This window comes from Populus nigra, chromosome 4 (genome assembly GCF_951802175.1).
Source record: "Populus nigra chromosome 4, ddPopNigr1.1, whole genome shotgun sequence".
In the NCBI taxonomy this organism is placed as follows: Eukaryota; Viridiplantae; Streptophyta; class Magnoliopsida; order Malpighiales; family Salicaceae; genus Populus; species Populus nigra.
In genome coordinates this window covers 21,534,426-21,558,997 of record NC_084855.1, presented here as the reverse complement: position 1 = coordinate 21,558,997, position 24,572 = coordinate 21,534,426, and the positions used below count along the sequence as shown (strand labels likewise).

The following is a 24,572-nucleotide window of genomic DNA, read 5'->3' as shown; positions in this document are numbered from 1 at the left end:
AGGTATCTACCTTTCACTATGGATTTGCACAGTGCAATCCATAGTGAAAGGTTGATCTCTTTTGGTTACTGTTACAATATTAAAAGATGAAATTGAAAGAAAAAACATTAATAAACAAAAAGAAAAAAAATCTAAATCAACTGGGTTAACCCGCCAAATCAGGTTAACCTATCAAACTTGAGATTCATGTCATGAGAGTACGATAACTAAATAGAAAAAAAAATTAATATTAATGAACTAAATTAAACAAAAAAACAAAAAAAAACTATAGGAAGGAAAAAACTAATGAAGAAAAAGAAAAAAAATCTAAATTAACTGGGTTAACCCGTCAAACCTAAGATCCGTGTCATGAAAGTCTGATAACTAAATAGAAAGAAATTTAATATCAACAAACTAAATGAAAAAAAATTATTTAAAAAGGGAAAAACAAATAATAAAAAACATATACGAAGAAAAATAAACTTATGAAGAAAAAGAAAAAAATCTGAATTAACTGGGCTAACCCGTCAAACCTGAGATCCGTGTCATGAAAGTCTTATGGCTAAATAAAAAAAAATTAATATTAACAAAGCAAATCAAAACAAACAAAATTAATTAAAAAGAAAAAACAAAAACAAACAAAAGGCATAAAAATGGCAAAAAAGCAAAAGAAAAAAAAAGCAAAAAACTAAAGGCATTAGCCGATAACTAAATAGAAAAAACCTTAATATTAATGAACTAAATTAAACAAAAAAAATATTAATTAAAAAGAAAAAAAACCTATAAGAAGAAGAAAAACTAATTAAGAAAAAGAAAAACAATTGAATTAATTGGGTTAACCTGTCAAACCAGGAATCCGTGTCATGAAAATCTGATAATTAAATAGAAAAAAAATTAATATTAACAAACTAAATTAAAAAATTAAAACAAAAAAGAAGAAGGTATCAGCCTTTTTACAATGGACCGCACTGTGCAGTCCATAGTGAAAGGCATAAAAAGAAAAAAAAAAGCAAAAGAAAAAATTAAAGGCATTAGTCTATTCACTATGGACTGCATACAATATTAAAAGATGAAATTGAAATAAAAAAACTAATAAAAAAAAATCTGAATCAACTAGGTTAACCCGTCAAATTAGGTTAAATTGTCAAATCTGAAATTCATGTCATGAAAGTGTGATAACTAAATAGAAAAAAAAATTAATATTAATGTACTAAATTAAAAAAAAAAGATTAATCAAGAAGGAAAAAAACAACGAGAAAAAAACCTGTAGGAAGAAAAAAACTAATGAAGAAAAAGAAAAAAAATCTGAATCAACTAGGTTAACCCGTCAAACCAGGTTAACCCGTCAATTATGGGATCCGTATCATGAAAGTCTGATAATTAAATAGAAAAAAAATTAATATTAAGAAACTAAATTAAAAAAGTTAATTAAAAAAGAAAAAAAAAGAAACTAAAGGCATCAGCTTTTTCACTGTAGATTACATTGTGCAGTCTACAGTAAAAGGCTTAAAAGGAAAAAAAACAAAGGCATACGCCATGGGTTAATTTTTTTTTCTTGCATAAAAAATATCAGAAAATGCTAAGATCTAATAGTGTTAGGTCTTTCTGCAAAGATATACCCAAGAGCATTGGGTCTAGCTGCAACGCTTGACCCAAGAGTAATATTCATAATATTAATAATAATATTAAACTTACATTACTCAAGTTTAAGTGAGTCTGGTTGCAACATCAGACCCAAGAGCCTTGGATGTGGGTCTGGCTGCAAGGTCGTGTCATAAAAATATGATAATTAAATAGATTACTTAAAAAAAATAAAGAAAAAAAACCTACATGAAGGAAAAAACTAATGAAGAAAAGGAAAAAAATCTGAATTAATTGGGTTAACCTTTCAAACCAGGTTAATCTGTTAAACCTGGGATTCGTGTCATGAAAATTTGATAACTAAATAGAAAAAAAAATTGACGGGTTAACCCAAAATTAATTAGGTTAACCCGTCAAATCCGGGATACGTATCATGAAAGTTTAATAACTAAATAGAAATAAATTTAATATTAACAAACTAAATTAAACGAAAAAAAATAATTAAAAAGAAAAAAAAGCAAAAAAAAAATTCTTGTTAACTCGTCAATTTAGGTTAACTCATCAAACTCAGGATCCGTGTCATGAAAGTCTGATAACTAAATAAAAAAATTAATATTAACAAACTAAATTAAACAAAAAAAATCATTAAAAGAAAAGGAAACAAATAAAAAAGCAAAAAAAAAACCTGAAAGGCATAAAAAATAGAAAAAAAACAACTCATCCTTTGCATTGTAAATTGAATTGTGCATTCCATGGTAAAAAATTGAGCAGTTTTAATTATAATTAATTAATTAATATATATCAGTTTGTTTAGTTTTGAGTAGTATCATCTTGTAGTTTTATTTGACTTTTGGTTGCATGATAACTAAGAGGCATCTTCTTCTGGTTTTATGTTTCGGTGGAATCTCAGGCTTCTTCTGCTATAATCCATGTTCTCTTGTAACTTTGGTTTCCATTTTCTCCATGATCGTGGCGTTTTATTGTTTTTAATGACTTTCTGCTTCCAAGGTCAGCTTTACAAATCAGTATCCAACACTATTCTGCCAAAAAAAAAAAAGCATGTAAAGCATTTTTCATCGAAATTTAGGTGGAGAATTTAGAAATAGACGTCCAGAATTTATTTGTGTATTTTTCATGTTTATATCAGAGTGAATTTACTTCTATCCATTATTGATTCATAGAATCTAATAAAAATTCTGAAGGTGATTAAGAAAATGGCTTTGATCACTCTGAGTCCCCACATGCCAGTTTGACGCAGCGGAGTAAAGCTTAAAAAAAAAAAACCATCATCGTCTAGATCTAATTTGAAAACCTTCTCGGCTGGTTATGACTCCTTTTGTTTCTGCTGGTCGATGGCCCAAATGTCATTAACTTACTTATCTAGAATCTGAAGTAGAATTTTCTTGTTGCCTACGCTGCATGGAGGTGGGGAACGAATTGTCAAAAACAGTGAGTGCCTTGCCTTCGAACATTTCATACTTCAATCTAGTTGCGAAAACTGTGTTCCAGCATTCTGTTGCATACTTTTGGCTTCTGGGATGTTATCATATGTTGTGTTCTGATATCAATGAAACTGACAGAGATGAGAAAATATTTTCTGGAAAGAAGATAACAAAGAAAATTTTAGTGGAAAGACAAAGTTGCCAACTACAAACGATGCTGCTGGAAAAGTTGAAAAAGAGAAATCGATCTCCAGCATATTGAGTACAGAAAATTCGAGTTCAAGCTAATCTCATTTCTTGCAACTTGAAATCTGCTTTAAAGTTTACGATGAAACTGGTCAGAATGTGTGCATGCGTTGGTCTGAGTGTTAGGGAGCGTGGTGGGAAAGCTAGCTGAAGATCCCTCCAAAAGGCTTCTAAAACCCATAATTTGGTGTTATCATAGGCTCTCAGAAAGTCCAAGGTTAGCTGAATAACTATTCCCTATAAAATATTTGCGTGCACTTGTTAGTTCAGAATCATTTATGAGTTGATTTCTTCCAAATGCTGGACATGCTATGGGTTAAGATGTTGTCTTCCTATGATTTTAAGTGATGCTACCTTCATTGACATGTTTCGCGTATGCTTCAAGACTAGATTGACTTTCGTGATTGATTGTGTTCCACAGTGACTTGGACGTGTATGTCATCTGCTTCCGAAGGTTAATCCTTAATTTACAGAGGTGCATGTGCTGCATCTGTCATCCCAACATCCATCTTCTATGCCCATAGAGAGTGCAGTCAAGGCCATTTTCTTCCTGCGTCATGATTTTTTGGGTTTTAAGTAAAAATCATGTCTGATAAGATAGGTAGAAAAATGTTTTTGTTACACCTGAAATGTCTTGCGGCATGTAGCTCCGAAGCTGTAAATAAGATCCGACAAGTTCAGCCTATCCTGTCTAGTTAGCCGCTCTATATATCCGTAGTTAGCCAGTATCTTTGAAGATCTGCAGGAATGTCGTCAGCAGACCAAAGGCCTTTGGTTGGAGGTATAACTAGTTTGAGCATAATTACGTTTGCACAGAGTCTACAAATGACAGTAGCGCAGAGGTAATTTGCACATTCATGTGGATACAATACATGGTGGAATTTCAATCTGTTTCCATATAAGCCATGACAACATTTTCATTAAAATTTTCATCTCTTAGCAGGGCGATCCATCTGCAATGCAACGCCTGCAACAGTTATTTCACAATGTCAGCAGCAGTACCCCAGCTGATTGGGCCTATAGTCGGAGGATATATCCGGCTAGGCATAGAATGGAGTCGCTGCTGTCCGAGGAAACCAGAGAGATATCATACTATACACATTGACAGCCAAAGAAAGAAAGCTTGTTGTATAATTCAGCACTTCGTTGTATGTGATAGAGATGCTCCTTCATAGTTTATAAGCTAAGCTAGTGAATCTTTTATATTAATAGAACAACTATCTGGACAGGATAGAGTGAGCTGTAACAAGAAAAAACACAGCTTACTTGACAAAGTCATTTCTTCAAGAAATTGTAGGATTGATTCTCACAATAAAAAAAATAAAAAAAAAAAGCCGAAAAATTGGCATTTCGCAAGCAAACGCCTATCTTTGGTCGTTATATAGACAGAATGGAGCTGTCATATAAAATGGCTTCGAACCTCTTGAAATGGAAGATTACTGCAGCTATGGACCATTCAAAACTGGAGAGCACATCAGACAACCAAATTATAGCTTGAGAATTCAAGAGACAACAGCAGGAATTTTAATCTTTTGAAGATGAACTAAATGGTTCTATCTTTTGTGGCACTGATAGATTGCTTTCCAGCATAAATGAGAGATCATGCATCTGCAACATAAGCATCTCTACTTCATCAGCCTTGGATCTCTTATTTTCACCTTTCTTAAGATCTTCAGTGTTCCCATCATCATGATTCACACTATTAATCCTGAAACATTCAACAGAAAATTCAATAACAGTTGCTTCGTTCAGCAATTATGAACAGAAGATCTAAATAAAACCATAAGAAGAAAGAAGGTGGTCGCCAGATGGAGCCAGTATCATCTAAGCTGAAGATTTTCAGGTTAGGGTAATGCTATACTACCAAAAGGAAAACTACTTCAAGCAGCCAGGGGAGTCCAGACTAGTCTCTAAAGAAACCCATGAGAGATGTCTTACAAAAGTTAGTAAAAGTTCATCCATCTAGTCGACTCTGTAGAAATCAAGACGGACAATCAGATATGATTCCATATAGAACAGAGAATGCACTCTTACAACAAAAAATCTTTCATGAACGGTTTTAATTTACAAAAAAAAAATTAAACAACAGGAACTTCAACATAATATTCCTCATGTAGAAACACCATGTACACATCTAGGTAATTTACCTTGAACGCAACCTTTAGCAAAATCATTTGCTTTTCACATAACTTCTTCACTCTATAGGTATGCTTCTCTCCCTTACCACGAGGACCACAAACACAGTTCTCATTTGATCAGTAGAAATGCTAACCATATTAGAAATGACAAGAAGGGAGTGGAACACTGCTGATAAAAAAGTGCTAAGAAGTCTGCCTTCTTAACAAAACAGTGTATTGTATGCCAACAGTCTCACCCCCAAATATACTTGGAATGAGGAAATCACTCTATAGGTATGCTTCTCTCCCTTACCACGAGGACCACAACCACAGTTCTTGTTTGATCAGTAGAAATGCAAACCATATTACAAATGACAAGAAGGGAGAGGAGCACCACTGATAAAAGAAAGTGCTAAGAAGTCTGCCTTCTTAACAAAACACTGTATTGTATGCCAACAGTCTCACCCCAAATACACTTTGAATAAGGAAATGAAGACTCATGTCCCTCAGACACTTGTTTTACCTCACAATACCAGAAATAGCTTGATGCAAAGCTCCAATCTCCTTGTAAATATACTCTCCATGCATCTAACTCCACCTCAATAGAACCTCAATAGAACATCGCATGACTACTAGTCCAAACCGATTATCTACAACCATGTCTAACCAAACACCTCTTTTCAAAAGATTGCCTGCTCCTATCCAAGTTCATATCCACAATTATTTTCCTAGAAGCAAAATAGCAACATCACTAAGCATGTTGTGCAGCAACACTCAACCAATCTAACAATAACAATAGAGATTATGGATGAAAACTTTAAAGTAAATCCCTCAAGAAATCAATTAGTTAACAATTTTACTCTCTCTAACCAACCTAATCCTAAACGATATCTTCTGTTCAGGGAATATATAGAATAGGATGTTCAGTAATAAATAGGAATAACCTAAACATAGAAAATCCCACTTGGGATCTTTCATACTATAAAGAAAATTAACCTACTGAATAGAATTCCTATTCTTCTTATTTTTCTTTTCTGCCTTCTTTGACTGATACTATAGGTAACCTCTTCATGCATAAAATTTCATATGATATCAATGTGGAAGAAGATATCAGTAATGAGGTAAGACCAAAGGATTTAATTTTCTTTCGAACGAGGGAATGTGTACTCTTCCAAATGTATATTTCTTTTACACTCTCCAATTATATTATTCATCAGAAAGAAGTTCACAGAAACAATGTGATACAACATGATGAGGAAAACGTAACAAGCAAAAAACAAAATCAATTGCTATACGTCTCTAACTGGGATTCACACACTATTCTCATCAGCCTTCTGATGGAAATATAGAAAAATAAAACACCAAATCAGAGTCTAAAAACCCCAACCACTTACAGTCCCACCAACTGAAGTTGGAGTTTTGAAGGGAAAATTTGAAACAGTCCCACCCTACTGAATTTTTGCATTTACTGCCTGTTTTCAAGATTCAGACATAGCAGCCTAAGTTTTGGATGCCTTGACAAAAGTTATTAAGGCTTGGATGAGTTGAGTACAGAGGAAATTGAACATTGTACTTACCTATCTGAGACAGAAGTTTCTGTGTGCATGACATTCACTTCTGAAGAACCATTTTGATTGTTTAATGTTCCTGAAAAGAAATCCGGCTGGGAAAAGCTACCAAAATCAATATCCTGTGAAATACTACTTCCGCCAAACAAGTTTATTTCAGATACCTGATCCACAGACGGCAAAATGTGATTAGCATCTTGTTTCAAAGAATTGTTTGAAGGCACTTGTGCACTAGTTGAGCCACTAAAATCATTCCAAGCATCAAATGAATCGTCATTTTCATCAATGGTTTTATTCTCATCTGACTTGCTGGTGGTGGTGGTTTGCCACTGATTGTCTTCAATCCAATCAACATTCATCATAGAAGAATTATTTGTGGTCCCCCTTTTTCCACCACCTTCATCATTTATGTCTAGTTTAAATAGCTCATCCTGGCCAGTTACCCCAGTGCCGGGAATACTCCATAGATCATCCTTAAAAGCACTGGATGCAGAAGAAGTTGCATTCTCATTTATTTTTCCTTCAACTATGTCTTTAGCAGGACCAAAGACAGAATCCATATGGGCAGAAAGATCAACTGAGGAAGAACTCACAAAAGGATCCGATGTTTTGGATTCCCGATGTTGGGTTCCAGAACTAGCAGATTGAAATTCAGCCTCCCAACCAGAAGACCAGTCACCACTTACATCTTTGTCAGACCCTCCAATTGTCTCAGAAGGCTGAACATTCTCAAACAAGCTAAGATTTTCATGACCTTGAACTGCATTTCGTCCCGTAGCTTCCATATCTTTGTTCAGCGTGAGCTGTTCTTGAGATAAAGCAGGAACAGAGTCTACCTTAGGTTCACCAAAAAAGTTGTTAAGATCAACTCCACCCAAATTCAAAGTACTCAGATTTTGAGCAGGAGTCTTGTCTGTAACGCTAGTTTCTGATCTCTCGGACTCAGAAGGCCATCTTATTTCCAAATCTAAGAGATCAGACAAGGGAAAGTTGTTTTGAGAAGTGCTCTGTCTTCTGTTTAATTCCTTCGCTTCAGTAATCGATTCCACAATCTCCTGCAAACAGCAAGCCCACATTTACCAAAAAAATCTTTCTAAAACACAGAAAAGTTTCCTGCTGGCAACACATCCAAAGGAAAGGCCGTAGTATCACTTAAGCTCACAAAAACACTAGCTAAAATTCATCCCCATAAAACCACGAAGTCTAAACCTTTCTGATTAAGAAAACATCATAAAGTGAGCAATAAAGTAACTGACAAGACAAGGAAAACAAAACAAAAATCAAGAAAAATAAGAGAGGACTGACCGATCCATCTAAGTGAAGAGATTGGAGAAACCAACGGGAACCGACAGTAGACATGAACTTGATTGGGTCAGGAGGGATATCCTGATTGTGCTGTCTCCCACAGAAGACACAAATTGTGGAATTTACACCTCTGAGGAGCCTACCTTTGCAGTTCTTGCATCGAAGGTAAGGTGGAGAGGGGTCAATGTCGGAAATTGAGGAGTCATTGAGGGAGGCCAAATCGGGAAGCCAATCATTTTCTTCTAGGTTGTAAGAAGAGAGACCCGCCTCTTTACGCAGAGACATCTGCAGCTCCCTTATGTCATCGTCCGGAATCTCGAACGCCATTGCAGTAGCAGCACTGTCTGTCTTCGTTCCTGTGGAGATCTCTGATTCTTTTTTCAAATGATGAAGATTGAAGAAGACGAGATGTTTTCGTGGATCTGCGGGCTTCTTTTGAACGACAACGTTTTCCAGAGCTCAGTCAAAACGCATCGTTTAAGTTGGTGTTGTGGGGTGTTCTGGCCTCAGGCCCATCATACTCGCTGTGGAAACCGAAGAGCCTCTACGGGTTGAATTTGGGTTTCTTTTAGGTGACCCAGACCCATTGCCGGGCTGGTTAGTCCACCTATTCTTATTGGTAGAAGAATATCGTGAGGGTCCAATTTTTTTAATTGGGAATATATCCATTAATAATAATAACAATAATAATAATTGTGATAGAAGGCACGTTTATGTAGGGGTAAACATTTTTTTTTGTTGAGTTTTTTATAAAAATAAATAAAAAATAACTAAACTGAAAAATATTCTTGCAAATATTTTCACCGTATTCTACAAAACAACAAATCAACTGTCAATATATTATTTAGGAATAATATATTATTTAGGAATAAGGGCATTATTGATTACACTCCCTCAAAAATCAAAGTTAACTATCTATAAATACCCTTAATTTTTTTAGTTAATTATCTCTTGTTATCATATGCAAATCAAACATATTTGATTGAAAATGCATTAATTATTAAATTATTAAATAAAACATGTCAGTTTATAAAACAAATTACTTAACTCAAGGTTTTCATGAGTTTCAATATCATTTATCAAGGTTCTAATATCAATTAAAATTGATCCATGATGCAATCAATGTTAATAACAAACAAGTACTTAAACTGTTGTTGGATATTAGAAGAAAAAAAAAACTTTGATAATAGTTGAGTATACAGTTGCCAATGCTAAAGGTTGATTTGAAAGTCATTGTCAATACAAGAATAACTAGCACATGTTATGAGATCTTCGAAAGGATATTATATTTCAAAATATTATGCTTCCACCATCTTAAAATACATAACTTATCATAATTAAAATCCTCATAACTGTCAATCAAATACTTCTCAACCTCATTTCTACTCTCCATAATATTTTTCTCCTCTAAATATTTTTTGAATTGAGCCAAACTGGTTGGCATATCATCTACCTTCATGTCATCACTAGAATTAACTTTCGTTCATGTTTGGTATCATCTCCATTTCATTAGCTTTTAATATATATATATATATATATATATATATATATATATATATATATATATATATACAAACTCACCAAAATATCTTTCACCTTCTTTATTAGCAATTATGCTCTATTATCATCATACAAGTCATTAAAATGGAATTTCACATATTTCAACTTGAAATGTGAATCTAAGACAATAGTCTTATATAATAGAAAAAATTTAATTTTTATACATCTCTCCAATATTTCTCAAACTTTAACATCATATTCTTTGACATCCCACTTATAAGATTATCTCCGCTTCTATATAATATTTAGGTAAAAAAAAATGCTTTACAATCAATGATAATTAAATATTATGACTTGTGTAGACATGTAAATAAGTATTTGCAACATCCTTTATTAAAAAAAATTATTCTTATTCAAATTCTTATCTTCACAGTTCAATATTGTTAATACCAATTCTTTTGGACATGCCATAAATCATTACTAGTCTAAACAAACGTTTATTCTATCACTAAATAGTCTAAATTCTCTAATTGCTCATTGATAAAGGCACTAATCTTATTACTCAAGGATTTAGTTTCTTTAATCGTCCATAAATCAGGGCACAAATTCCATTAATCATGGTATTAGTTTTTTTGATTGCTCATTCACCAAGGCAACAATCTCATTAACCAAGGCAACAATCTTATTTTCAAACTGTCAATTAACCAGGCACTAATCCTATTAACCAAAAATTAGTTTCTTGATCCACATAGTAATCAAGAAACTAATCCTATTAACCAAGGATTAGTTTATACAATCTACCTTTCATGCTTCTCAGCTTAAACTAAGATATAATTAAAGAATTTTTCAACTAATATTTAAACAATTAATTAGTTTCCTTGAAGGTGTCGAACACCTAATTGATGTTTGCGCAAGCAAAATAATCTCTTGTTGCTTATTAGATCTCGCTGCCTTTCTTATACCAAAATAATCAATAAATTACTTATCATTCATTTATGTACTACTTAATTTAACCAAGTCCAATATTCTTACATATGCTTGGTTGAATTCCTTGTCCATAAAAAGAATAAAATCCCCTTTTAAATTCTTTATGATTATTCAATTCTTAAACCCTAGAACAATTCAACAAATTCATTTAAACATAACTCTCTATATTAACAATATCAAAATTAAACCCTTCCCTTTAAGGTGAGCTATGGCCAAACGAATGGAAGAGAAGAATGTGGGGATTTTTCTCCTTGCTTATGAGAAGTTCCCCGTCCTTCACATCTATTAATATTCATAAACATCCAATTTCACACAATTTTAATTAATTATATCAAAATCTCTAATTATCCCAATTTTCCTCTTTAGTCGAAACCCCTGAGTGATAAGGGAGGAATTTTTGCTTTTTCCATTTTTAAAATTAACTCATTACCCAACCATATTTCATGATTACAAACATTATTCAATCATAATTGTATAATTTCAATAATCAACAAAATAAATCTTCATTTTCACATAACCCTAACAATTGAAATTCTTCAACAAAACACAAAAATCATTGCAATTAATCTCTTTAGATATGTCTATTACCTTAATTGGATGATGTTTTAAGAGTGAAAGTAAGAAAATCCAAGTTTCCCCCTTTATCTCCCTTTCCAAACCAATTTTTTCTTCAAAACAACCGACCAAAACACTTATCCTCTTTTTATTACTTAACTATATTTAATCACTGTAATTAAATATTTTTTTTTTTTATGGGTTTAGAAAGATATGAAGAAAATCAAACAAACCCTCACCCTCTGTTTTGGGAAGCAAACCGCCAACTAAATTGGGTATTTATAATTCAATTTTTCTATTATTTGCATATTGGCCCCTATTATCTCATATTTTCCTTTTTTTCCCCACCACCTTTTCTTCTTAAATAATTTTACCATATCACTGTTTTCTTTATTTAACTTCAACCCTCTCATATTATCCAAAACTCTTTTATTTAATCTAACCTGTATTTTATTTTTGGATCAAATAAAATATTTTTATTTTTTATCGAGATAGGTTTTAAACCGAGTTTTTACAAAAGATCTCTAAAGAACTTCACCAAAGATCTAGCATTTTTTTCAATCGTCAAAACTAGGTGGCTCTATGTTTTTCTTATTCCCTTTTGAATCAGCCTCCATAAAGTAACTCATATATCTAGGATCGCTTTCACTTAACCTTATAAAAAAAAACCTCTCAAATCTCTTAACAGATCTAATATCAGATAAGTTGAATTCCATCAAGTTACAATATTCAAACACACTAATTTCTTACACCCTATCTTACAAACCTGATTGCTTTTCAAATTTTAACAATTGAAACATTAATATCTTTCAAGCCCTCATGCATATAAGGTTTACAATGTGTGCACAACACCTAACAAGCAAATACTTATTTGATAATATAATAATTGGCCAAACTTGTATTACATTCTTTAAATATGTAATAATCAAATTATTAGATCTTGAATTATCTTCTGTAATAGTTAAAACATTATCAATCCACCACTCTAACAAACAATTCTAATAACTTAACCAATTGTCTCACCTCTATGATTGAAAACTTGACAAAATTTAAGAATTCTTTTATGCAAATTTCACTCATTATCAATTCAATGAGTTGTCAAGCACATATAGTTAATATTTTGGCTTAATGCCCAAGTATTAGTTGTTAAGCATACATGTTAACCTCTAAGAGTTTTCCTTAATTTTTTTCTTTCTTTTACATATTAACTTTCGAACAATCTCTCATAATAGTAAAACGAGAAGGAACATTAAATCTAGATTGTACAATCTTATAGAATATCTAAATCCTAACCCTTTATAAAATTAAAATGCAACTCATTAAATATAATCATTTTATTAATGCATGTCTACACTCATCATAACTACAACATATTACCATAAGATTTCCCACATTTCAATCTCCTATATCACCCTCTTATTTTTAGGTTCTAATGCCAAATTCTTTTCCTTCCTATTAACCACAAAAGGAAATTTTTTTACACACTTTTAAATGGGTCCACATATTACATGTGTTATCAAAAACAATATAACAAGCATAATGTTTTTCACAATAACTATACGTAGCTCTAGGGGTTTCAAAATCACCATCAAGTTTTGTAAAATAATCTCAAATTTATGATTTTTTTTCTATCAACAACATTTTTTCCTTGATGTAAGGAGTTGAAATTGTTTATATTTAATATTCATGGTGGATGCTTTACTAGCTAATATTGGAGTTATGTTTGAAGTTTGGGGCAATGATTGATATTGGAGTAATGAATGATGTATTTGTATTTTCAAGGTTTTTCATTTGTAATTAATATAAAAACAATGTCAATAACTATAATTGATAGTGAATTAATAGAAGTTTATCATATTCACAATGATTGTAGCTATTCATTTCAACAAAAAAAAGATGATATGCAAGAAGAAAGATAATTCCATATAAATAAGTTTTGTAGCCTAAATATTTTTCCAATAGCCTAAAAATAAAAAGAAAGTGAGTCATGTGCAAAAAAAAAACAAACTAGAAAAGGTCTTGTTTTTCTCGCAAAGCCTTTTACTAGGACATAACTTCTTAACTCAAATCTTTTTAACTTTTTGAAAATTATGTATATGTGATTTCTTAAGACAAAAACAAACATAATTTATAAATAGAAAAAATATTGATTCAAATATAAGATCATGCAAAACACTGAGTTAATTTAGATATATTCAAATGTCTATGGATTAACCATTCAAGTAATGCAACTAGCTAATATATTGATCAAATCAAGCAAAAACACATGCAATGATCATAACACAAGTAAATTATTGAGAAAAACAACAGTACAACAATGATCAAATAGTAAATAACATTAAGATAAATCAAATTCATTACATAAAAGGAAAAGAAAAGGGAAAAGACTATAATAGAAAACTTAAAAGCAATTAAAATATTAGTCTTTATTAGTTTTTTGGTTTGATTGGGTTTTTTTTTCCTCGTCATATGTTTATGGTATACTTAGAGATTGAATTTTGCTTCACTATAGTCTATCATTTGATTTCATCTCTAACATGGTCGAATAAGGTTAGGTGGAGAACTTTCTATACTCGAGTACAATATTTTATTTTTAAAAAATAAAATTTAAACTTAAAAAACAAACTATATTTTTATTCATGAATCATAAAAATCTATATTTAAACTTCAAATTCATATATAAAATCATATTTTCTTTCCACAGGTAATATGATAGAAACCCATATATTTTATTGAAAAATAAATTACAACTTTATAATTAAAAAAGAGGTTAAAAAACAAGTTGGTGCCTAGTCGGGTGAACTCTTCTTGCATCCAACTTTAGTCAAATTTTATATATAAAAAATCAATACAACCAAATTAAACGACATTAGATAGCTAATGAATCATGTAAAACTGCCCATCTTTAGTCTAGTTCACTTATAAAAACTTGGTTAGCTTATACAATAAAAAAAGACTAAGTTTCAAGATCAAGTTCAAGCTCTCTCATTTTAGAGAAAATATATTTATATTCTAAAATTTGATAAGCTTAGAAGTTAGCGCATTGATAACTATTTAGTCAAAACAACAATTTAGTTTGATTGAATTGCTTTTTCTTCTTTTTTCCTGTGGCACATGTCTCATTTCAAGATTAATCTATCCACTAATTTATCAAAATAAAATTATAAATGTTGAAATCAAATCAATGTTTTGGTTATTTGACAAAGTTTATTTAGAGTCTCAATGACCAAACATTCATGAGTTTAAACTTTACTACCATGTTATTATTAATTAAATTAATGAAATTAAACACAAGATAATAGTAGATTTATACAAGTCTCAATGACCAAACATTCATAAGTTTAAACTTATGCAAGTTTATTAATTAAATTAATGAAATTAAACACAAGGTTAAGGAGGTATGGTGTTTTTTTTTTTTTTGCTTTTTAGGTTCAAATATTAGAGTTAGCATTGAGTTTTTTACTTTTTACATTCATGAGTTTTAGTTTTAATTAAATTCATTGAGTTTTTTTTTACTTTTTACTTTTTTTATTAATTAAATTAACTTAGTTTTAGTTGATATCCAAGCTAGTCTAAAAACACTTCTTAATGTTGCATTAATAGAAATAATGTGATATATCAATTAACCATTGGAAAGAAACATGAAAGTAGTAACTCCTAAGTTTTGAGTATCATTAATTTTTGGTTCTTGTACTTCAAAAATATGATGTAATTCATATTGTTAAATGACTTTATTTAATTAATTCACTCCCAAAGGAGGAGAATTTAATAGAGGTTTAGATTTGAACCCAAAAATAGGGTTAAAATCTTAAATATGAGAATTTCTTAAGTTTTGTGTTCCTTTATATATATATATATATATATATATATATATATATATATATATACACACACACGCGCGCGCGCGCGCGCGCGCGCACACACACACACCAAGATAAACAAGCAGATATAACAGAGCAAAGAGTTAAGTACGTGGCGTTGTTATACCTGAGAATGATCTAAAAGATTGGGTCACAGGTTTCCAGCCTATATATTGATTTTATAAATAAACAAGAACAAAGAAAAGAAGCAGAAAAACATATTTCTGATGTGAATAAACAAGGCAAGACCAACAATGTCAAGATCCTTGATCAAACACAGAGCATACTTAAATATGACAAGAATAATAGAATAAGAACAGAGATAACAAATGTAGATAAAAATAAGATTGGCTTACTTAAATTTGTAATGAAAATTAATACAAGAGATATTGATTACAGAGGAGAATGGAGATGGGTTATAGATATGGGTTACAGGGGAGAGTAAAATTTTCTAGGAAAAAATTAGTCTGCCTTCTCAGGATTTTGAAGTGGCCTTTTATAAACGAATTGGCATGGAAGGAGCCAAACTGTCCTGTTGAAAAAGCTCTTCAGCACCCACGTGAACCAATGTGGTATTGTCTGCCTTGATTGGATGACGACAAAATAGAAATTGTCCATGTTTTTGGTGAAGTTTCCTTTGTTGTCGTCTTGCCACCGATACTTGATTTGTTGGTTTGTAATAGCAGGTAACATTTGTAGAAAAGGCCTAAAACAGATAGGCCTTAAGATAAAAAGGACTCAAAACTCAAAACAAGTGAGTCTAAAAGAAATGGGCTCTAAACAGATGAGCCTAAAAAGGCCTGAAATACCTTCTTCTTTTTTTAACGTCGCGTGATAGATGGCAGGATACCAAAACAGTCATCTTCATTATCATTGCCAAGGGAAATGGCAGGAGATGTTGAGCTAGATAAGCTGGATTGGGACAAGACCGTTTTCGGGTCTTGGCTTTGTATGATTCTTTGTACTATTTATAAGTATTCTTCTTCCGTTCTAGCAGTGTGGCAAGGAGAGCTGTTGTTTGAGCCTTTCAGGCTAAAAACTTTGATTGAAGATGAGGATCAATGATGGGAGTTGTTTGATGTTTTTGTAACCATTCCGTAACAGCTAGTTTTGAACTTTTGGACTCAGCTGCAAAGGAATCCCACCACTTGATTTTGAATTTGGGAACAAGTACTGGGTGTCTAGTTTGTAGATTATAATCATAGAACCATGAACATACCTACGGAACAAAAAATTTTGTACAGAAGATAAAGAGGGAAGAAAACTTTCTTTCAGATGGAGCTGGCTGGAAATTATTTTTGAAATGTTGATAACCATTTTCAACTAAAGGATGTTCTTTAAGGTAGTCAACATGATAACCATAAAAGTCCCACCATTGAAGGAACCAGAGGGAAAGATTTGTAGTATTCATGGTACTGTGGAAGTAGAAAAGCCAAGAATGGCTATGATTTTGATTTTGTATGAGGAAGGCATTAAACCATGCCTGTTGGTAATCCCAATATGTGTAAGTAGTATTGAAGTCTTGGGGGCTTGTTCGGTAGTGTATGGGGAAGAAGCGAGGTTGATGCAAGGGTTGCCCCTAATCTTTAGGGTGGATGACTTTGTGAATAATGCATGTAGAGTATGTTGTTCCGCGTGATCAAAATGTAGTTTGAAGTGTTTGAATTTGACAGAATCAGTAATTTCAAGGATGGTTGCATAATAGGATTATGGTTGAGCTAGATTCCAAGGTTTGTATTACCATTTTGGAGGGAAAATTTTTGAAGTAGAAATGGAAGGGTTTTCATGGTAAAAGCCTTCTTCCATAGTTAAAATATTTTGGAAAGTAGTTTTGAAAATATATTTGGATTTAATTTTTGGAAAACTGGTTTGTTGTAAGGAAAGGAGGGGTTTTGAAGATGAAATGCCTCTTTGGGGTTTTGAAAATGATTTTGAAATACTACCTGTTTGAGATACGGAGTCACTAGAGGCTTGTTGGGACACTTTTTGTAATGCCAGGGGTAATTCTGGCGATTTGGAGTAGTGTCAACCCAATGTTGAACTGCATCTGTTTGTACGTGAGGTGGTTTTGTAGTTTCTTCATCTTCAATAACTGCCTTATACCAAGATTTGATAGGCTTGACAGCTAGGATGGCTGAAGACATGAGTTTTGTAGAAGGCTTGGGGCTCTCTGGTTTTGTAGGTTATGTTTGAGGGGCTTTTCCTTTGTCTTTGGCTTTTTCTTTATAAGGCATCAGGACCTGTTTTGAAGGAATTCGCAGGTTAGGAAATCAGGGATGGAATTTGATTCTCCTTTAATGTAAACAATATCGAAATAAAAAATACTTAAAATGGCTTGCCATCGGGCAAAAATCTGTTTGGAAGCAAGATTTTGAACATCTTTTTGGAGAACTTTTGCAGATTTGTAGTCACACACGTAAGAGAAAATTTTGATTTAATAAATCACTTTGAAATTTTATAATACAAAGAACAATTGAAAAGATCTCCTTTTTTATAGTAGAGTAATTTTTTTGCAGTCATTCCAGTGGACAGATGTGTACTAGAGTATTTGTTCTTTGTTGTCTTGTAGCTGTTTAAGAATCCCACCATACCCTAGGTCAGAGGCATCAATCTCTATAATCTTAGGAGCTAAAAGGTTAGCTAAATGGAGGAGAGGAATAGTTTGGACCTGTTTCTTAATCTGTTTGACCAGGTTGGTATGGAAGTCAGACCAAGGAATGGGGTTGGTTTTTAACCTTCATGTAAGGGTTTGGATAGATGACTAATATTGGGATAATAGTCTAAAACATAATTAAGACTACATAAAAATCTTTGCAATTGGGTTTTATCAGTGATTTTGTCAGGAAACTTATTTGTAAAGTTTAAAGATCTTTCTATTGGTGTTACGGTACCTTGGTAGATGTAATGACCTAGGAAACAGACACGGGTTTGAAAAAGTAAAATTTTTGTTTTAGAAACAACTAAACCATTTTGTTTGGCAATATGGAAAAAGGTATGTAGATGCTTGAAATGTTGTTCTATGGAATGTGAAAAAATAAGCACATCATCAATGTAAACAATGCAGAATTTTGAATGTTCATTGAATATGTCATTCATGATGCGTTGAAATTCAGAGGGTGTATTTTTTAAACCAAAGGGCATTACATTCCATTCGTATTGGCCAAAAGGAATTGTGAAAGCAGTTTTGTATCTATCTTTGGGATCAATCTGGAGTTGCCAAAATCTAGATTTCATGTCAAAGTTAGAAAATATGAATGCGGAGTGCAATTTTTGTAATAAATCTTTTTTGTTGGGGATTGGATACCTGATCCATTTTAAAGCAGAATTTAAAGGTTTGTAGTTGATCACAAGTCTTGGTGTGCCCCTTTCGATTTTAGAATTTTTATTGACATAAAAGGTCGTACACGACCAGGGTGATCAAGACCTTTGGATAAGACCTTTAGACTTGAGATCACGGATTTCAAGTTGGCAATGTTGTTCTAAATCAACATTCATTTGTATAGGTCTTGCTTTTGTAGGTATGAGTTTTTCTGAAAATGTATCTTCATAAGGAAGATCAACGATGTGTTGTTTTCGCTTCAAGAAAGCATTAGGTAAGTCTGAACATATCTGTTGTTCAATCTTATTTTGGAAATCAATGATTTTCTTTTGTAAATCAGAACTTTGTAATTGTTTGTTGATACGACAAAAAGAAACATGGTTTTGTAAATCATGTAGATGGAATTGTTTCCCATGAATCAATACATTGATATGATAGGTATGTATGGAACATGCTTTAATCAAATTTAAATTTCTAGTCTTAGATTTTTCTAAGAATGGAAAAACAAGTTTGGTGTTATTGATTTTGAAAGTAATACAATTATGATGTGCTTGATATGGAGTAATCATATCAATAAATGGAGTGCCAAGAATGATGGTATGATTGATGTCTTTTATAACAACAAAAAATGTTTTAAGAGAAATGCCTTTGTTGAAAACAGAGGCTTGAGTTTTTCCTGCAATATGTAATTTGGAATTATTAGCAGCAGAGAGTTTTTCAGAGGTATTTTGTAAATATTATTTTGGAACCACACCTTCGTTGATGCAGTTTAAATCTGCACCTGTGTAAAATAAGGCAATAGTGTCAAGCTGGAAATCTTCTGAGAAAACAAGAGTAATTCTAATTAAATACTTCTTGGAAGATATTTGGGTTAGTACATTTAAAAAATCATCGGGAATATGCTCAATATTTGTAAGTGTATATGGCAATGCATGAGATTCAATGGTTTGATCTTTTGCATCAGACTTAGTATCAGACTAGCTTTCAATTTTGGACATAAGGTGTTGTAGTATGGCAGAGTCTTTCTGTTGGGCCTGTTTGAGGGCTTGCAATTCGGATTTGAGGGTTTTTATCTTAGAATGTAATTCTGGAATGGTGACTGTGGTTTTGGATTTCTTTTTGCCAATGATCTTTATAAGGTCATAGGTATTGGTGCTGGTAGAAGGTAATATAGAAGGGTTAGACGGGGGGTGTTGTGGTTGGCTGAAGTCTTTCAATAATTTATCCAAATAGGTTTTTTGGAGTTGAGGATCATCAAGTCATTTGATAGCCTCAAGAATGAATTCCTGATCTTGGGTCAAGACATTGATTTGTTTGAAATTTGTAGAGGCATCTGAAGTAGCACTGGTGGTTGCGATTTCATCGATTTGAAATTCTTCTTCAGAAGTGTCTGAAGGAGAGTGGTCAGTGTCTATAGCCTCAATGTAGAGATTTTGTATTTGGTTGATGATATCTTCATCTATTTGGAGTTCATGAAGTTTAGTATTGACCTTGTAGAAATGGGATGTATGTCCTTTCTGGTTACATTTATAACAGGTAATGTTTTTGGGGTCAAATTTTGTTTTGGGTTTTGATTGGAAAGGTTTGTAGAGCTTGGTAAATTTATAGGGCTTTTTGTAGTAAGGTTGATCTGGTTTAGAATAGAATTGTTGTTGGTTTTTATGTACTGATCGTCTGTGAGGAGGTCTCTGGCTTGAATATTTTTTGGGTTGTGAACAGTTTCCACTGCAGGATGGTTTTTTAGTAAAAAGGTCGAACTGGTGACAGAAACTTCCAAGTTCTTGTCTAGTACGTTTCATTTCTCATTTTAGGTGCTTCTGGAGCTTAAGATCCTGACAGATCTTTAGTCCTTCTTTTTGAGTAAAGCTTACAAGCTCACCATACGTGAGCTGGTTATATGGTATGGTTTTTGTTGTAAAGGTGTTTAGATTTTGTTTCGAACCTTTTCTTCTAAGAGAATAGGTAGGCCTGCAAGGAATTTTTCTTTCCAAAAGGGTTGGTTTGAATCTTCCCTAAGCATGACACGGGTAAGGAAGGTGTTTTTGTACCATTGAAAGTCACTGAGCTTCTTGCATCTAAGATTAGAAAGGAGTTCATCATTTTATCTTTCAAATGGGAAGGGTCTCCAACAAAATGTAAGGAAATTGTAAGAATAAGGGTTGACACAACGTCTTGGATAGTGTTTCCGGATGGGTCAAGGATGGGTGTTTGGTCCTCATATGTTTGGAAGGAGTTTAGGATATGTAGGTGATCGATTTTAGTGAGATGGTAATCCCACCATCCTTTTAACTAGCCAGAGAAACCAGCAATAAGGAGCTCAACAATAGCTTTATCTGGGGTTCCTGTCTGGGTTTTGTAGGTATTGGCTGCCATAATCATTTGTTGTAGGGTGTTGAGGATATTATATTCGGACATTCCATCTATATTCCATTCATAGAGGGAAGAGGCGTTGTATTTTTATTGAGTAAGGATAGTTGGTTCAGCAGTTATGGAAATATCTAGGGCAATGGTTGCCTTGGAAGTTTGCCAGGTAAGTCTGTTTAGGGTAGGAGGTTGGTTTGGAGAAGTACCTTCATCAAAAGACTCCCCGGGGCCATTTTGTAAAGTGTTGACTTGATTTGTGGAGGTAGAAGGGTTGGTTATTTGTGGTGTGTCTGAGACAATTAAAGACGAGCTGTCAAGGTGTTGTAGATGTGTTTTAATAGCTTTAAGAAAATCTGTTTGGTTTTCTTGGATTTGTGTTTGGCTGGTTTTTGTAATTTGGTAAGGTTTGAAAACTGAGTTTTTTAGTTTTAAGGTAGTTGAGGTTTTAGTGTCAACTGAACTTGTAGTAGTTCTTTGTATTTGTTTCTCTAGTTGTGTAAGCTGTTTTCCCAAGGTATTAAGTTTGGTATTTGTAAAGTTGTTTTGGTTAATGATGTGTTTTGTATTGGAAAGGGTGTCATCAGTGGATAATTTGTAAAAAGCTGTCTCGACAGTCTGGTTATTGTGGGTTATTTGGATATTTCTCAAAGGTGGATGTTCAGACTTAACTATAGGTCCACTAGTGAGGTTCCATATAGGGGTTTTTGACCTTAATGTGATCGGGCAAACTTGTTTAATGGATGCAAAAGGATATGGAATGTGATGCTCAGATGCATAATATAATTCGAACTAATCAAAAAATAGAATCTATATTTTGTGTAACTCAATGAAATCATAAAATTGTTTTTGTATTTCACTTTTGTGTTCAAGAAAGTTTTGAAAAAACCAAATTCGTTTTGTAGAGTTACAGGCCGAATAAAAATCCTTTTTGAAGAGAGTTTTGTCAAGAACAAAATGTTTTTCTAAAGTCAAAACATTCAGCTCGTTTTGGATATTTTTAGTAATGGTTGAAAAGGTTGGTGAGGATGGAGGAGATGGTTGCTTAAGGTTTGTATAGACAGGTTTTTGTATATTGGTAGTATAGTCTGCATTTTGGAAACTAGGAGACGGGATATCAGATGTAGATTTTCTTGGAAGGTTTTCGTGATAAGAGATATTGATAACAGAAGGAATTTTGAAAATTTTTCCCAAATCTATTGTATTGGAAGAGGAAGAGGCTTCTGAAAATCTGGAACTTGTAGAGTGGTGGTGGAAGGACAGTTTGACTTTTCCATCTGTGTATTGGGTAATATTTTTAATTTGAACATTAGGTTGAGGTGGTGGTGGTATTTCTGGTGGTGCTGCACCTTCAAGAATCCAATCTTCTGGTAGGGATATGTCTTTCCATTGGATTGCTTTTGGGACAACAGTGTTTGAACGGATAAATCTGTTTGTAGTAGGAGTGTTTCGCCTTTTTAAGATTGGAATTTGTGTTTGCTGGCAAAGGCTGAGAACATGGCTTTGTAATGGATTTTGAATATGAGAGCAACAGAGATAGATTCTTCGAGCATGTTGTAATTATGGGTCTTTATTTGTAGTAGCATACTTTGCAAGATATTTTTGTCTTTGAGGGATATGGTTATGTTTGGATAACAATCAAATGATACCAGACCACTGCAAAAGCTAGACTCGATAGAACTAAGGAAGGAGTCTTAGAAGTTTTGAAATCTAGCATCACGGAGGACAGCTAGAATAGAGGTGTTTAAGCCTTCTTTTGTAAGGGGTTTTATTCCAACATGGACAAGGCCAACATGGATATATTTATAGTTTCAGGCTAGATGTTTTTGTAGGGATTTTTGAGAGAGGAGTTGAATGGTCTTAAAAGGTTTGGTAAGCTGAATATCTCGTTCTTCAGTTTTGATAGTAAAATCTGTTTTGAAAATATCATATTTAGATTTTTGATAAATCTGAGTTTGAGAAATTTTTGGAATTTTCTAGTCATCAATGTTTTTGGTAAAGTCTTCAATAGTTATTTCTTCACTTTGTACTATCCTTTTGCTTTCAGAAGATTCAGAGGTAGAGGAAGCTGAAATAGAAGTAGTCTTGTGAAAGATGGAATCCATAGAAAAGAAAGATAAACTAGGAAATAGGTTGTAGGTTATATGGATTTATTGCCCTAAAACTCAGACGGGACTTACACCATTCAGTTACATACCTATAGTCTAATGGTCTCTTGTTCTTCCTAAGAATACTAACTTTTATATTACTATTCTTACCCAGATCCCAGTAGGCTCTGATACCAAGATCATTAGAACATAAAAGTTAGAGCCTAATATATATATATAAACTTTGACTAAACATTGTCATTTTTATACCCATATAATTATTATTTTTTCAAAGTAGTACAATAAAAATAAAAACAAAATAATTCAATTTAAAACTTAATTAGAAAAATATCATAATTTAGTAAGTCGTCATCTATAACTCCTCAGAAAAAAAAAATGTCAGATGTAATTTTATTAAAAGAATTTAAAATCTTAAATTTAAATAAATAAATAAATATTATCTTTATCAATCATGGCTATAAAGATAATATTTATTTAATTTGAAATAGATAATTTATTTAAGATATTAGAAATCCTTAAAATTAATTAATGGTGTTCATTCAAAGTTTGTTTACCCTAGATTTTGATATTATCACTCAAAGATATCCAACTCCTAATTATTAAATCATTATCCCAAATTATACCGATAATTAAGGACAGAGAGATGACAATACTCGTCTAATAGTAATTAATTCGGAGTGGAGGAAACAAAAGAGCAATACTCATCTTATAGAAGTTTTGCCACTCACCACCATTAAGTCAATGTAATTAATTTGGAGGAGTTCTAAATTATCTTTTAAAAATAAATAAGTAAATAATATTTTTATGGTCATTATAATAAATATAATATTTATTTAACTTTATATATATATATATATATATTTAAATCTAATAAAATTATATCTATTATTTTTTAAAGAGTCACAAATATCATTTATTACTCATTTAGCTCATTAAATTGTATTAGTTTTCTAATTAAATTTTAAACAATGTTATTTTATCTATTTTTACTTTACTACTTAAAAAAATATCTTTTAAATGTACTCCATTAAACTTCATATATCACAATGAAACTTAAATGTTTATTTAAGAGTGTGGTTGTAGTTGCTTTTCAAAGTGATTTTTATATCGGAGTGCATCAAAATGATATTTTTTTTATTTTTTTTAAAAATTATTTTTGAGATCAACACATCAAAACTATCCAAAACATATATAAAAAATAAATTTTTAGTAAAAAAAATAAATTTTTATGTAACTGTATTTTCAACAGTGTCTAAGTATCCTCCTCAACAAATTCTCCCAACAAATTCTCCCTTGTTACTTTGAAAAAAAAAAAAAACCTCGACAAGCTGAAACACATATCCAATACGTTATTAACAAGTTTCAAAAATTCTTTTTATTTTGTTTTAGAAATTTTTAGAGATAAAAAATAATTATGGCTTATTTTTTAGTTTTTCTCCGGGCCTATCTTCTCATGCCTGTATGACAAGTCTATTCAGGCCAATATTCTCCTAGTCCGTTTTACTCCTGGTTCAAAGATTTCTGTCCATGTAATAAGACAAGCTTTCCTCTACTTGCAAATACAACAAATCACTGCTAGTGCGGGAGAAAAGACAAGCAATTTCATCATATAACCTTCTAGAAGCCTAATAATTACAAGACCTT

At 32.2% G+C, this 24,572-nt stretch overlaps 1 protein-coding gene across 2 annotated transcripts; it reads right to left on the bottom strand.

Moving 5' to 3' along the window:
* Positions 1-4,423: 4,423 nt before the first annotated feature.
* LOC133692542 (uncharacterized) lies at positions 4,424-8,662 on the bottom strand. 2 transcript variants are annotated; one of them, XM_062113578.1, is made up of 4 exons: positions 8,239-8,662; positions 7,098-7,988; positions 6,943-7,028; positions 4,424-4,956 (listed from the first exon to the last, which is right to left on the bottom strand). In XM_062113578.1, exons 1-4 carry the CDS (start codon positions 8,563-8,565, stop codon positions 4,773-4,775), a joined length of 1,488 nt encoding a protein of 495 aa, XP_061969562.1. In that variant the 5' UTR covers positions 8,566-8,662; the 3' UTR covers positions 4,424-4,772. The 2 variants fall into 2 exon arrangements, with proteins under 2 accessions (XP_061969562.1, XP_061969560.1); XM_062113576.1 differs by having other exon boundaries at positions 6,943-7,988; positions 8,239-8,661.
* Positions 8,663-24,572: the final 15,910 nt, after the last annotated feature.

Excerpts from the sequence above, each read along its gene's own strand:
- LOC133692542 (XM_062113576.1), bottom strand. The coding sequence starts at position 8,565 with ATGGCGTTCGAGATTCCGGACGATGACATAAGGGAGCTGCAGATGTCT. Across the intron at positions 7,989-8,238 it reads CTCTTCACTTAGATGGATCG|GAGATTGTGGAATCGATTAC; the intron begins GTCAGTCCTCTC and ends TGCTGTTTGCAG. Across the intron at positions 4,957-6,942 it reads GAAACTTCTGTCTCAGATAG|GATTAATAGTGTGAATCATG; the intron begins GTAAGTACAATG and ends TGAATGTTTCAG.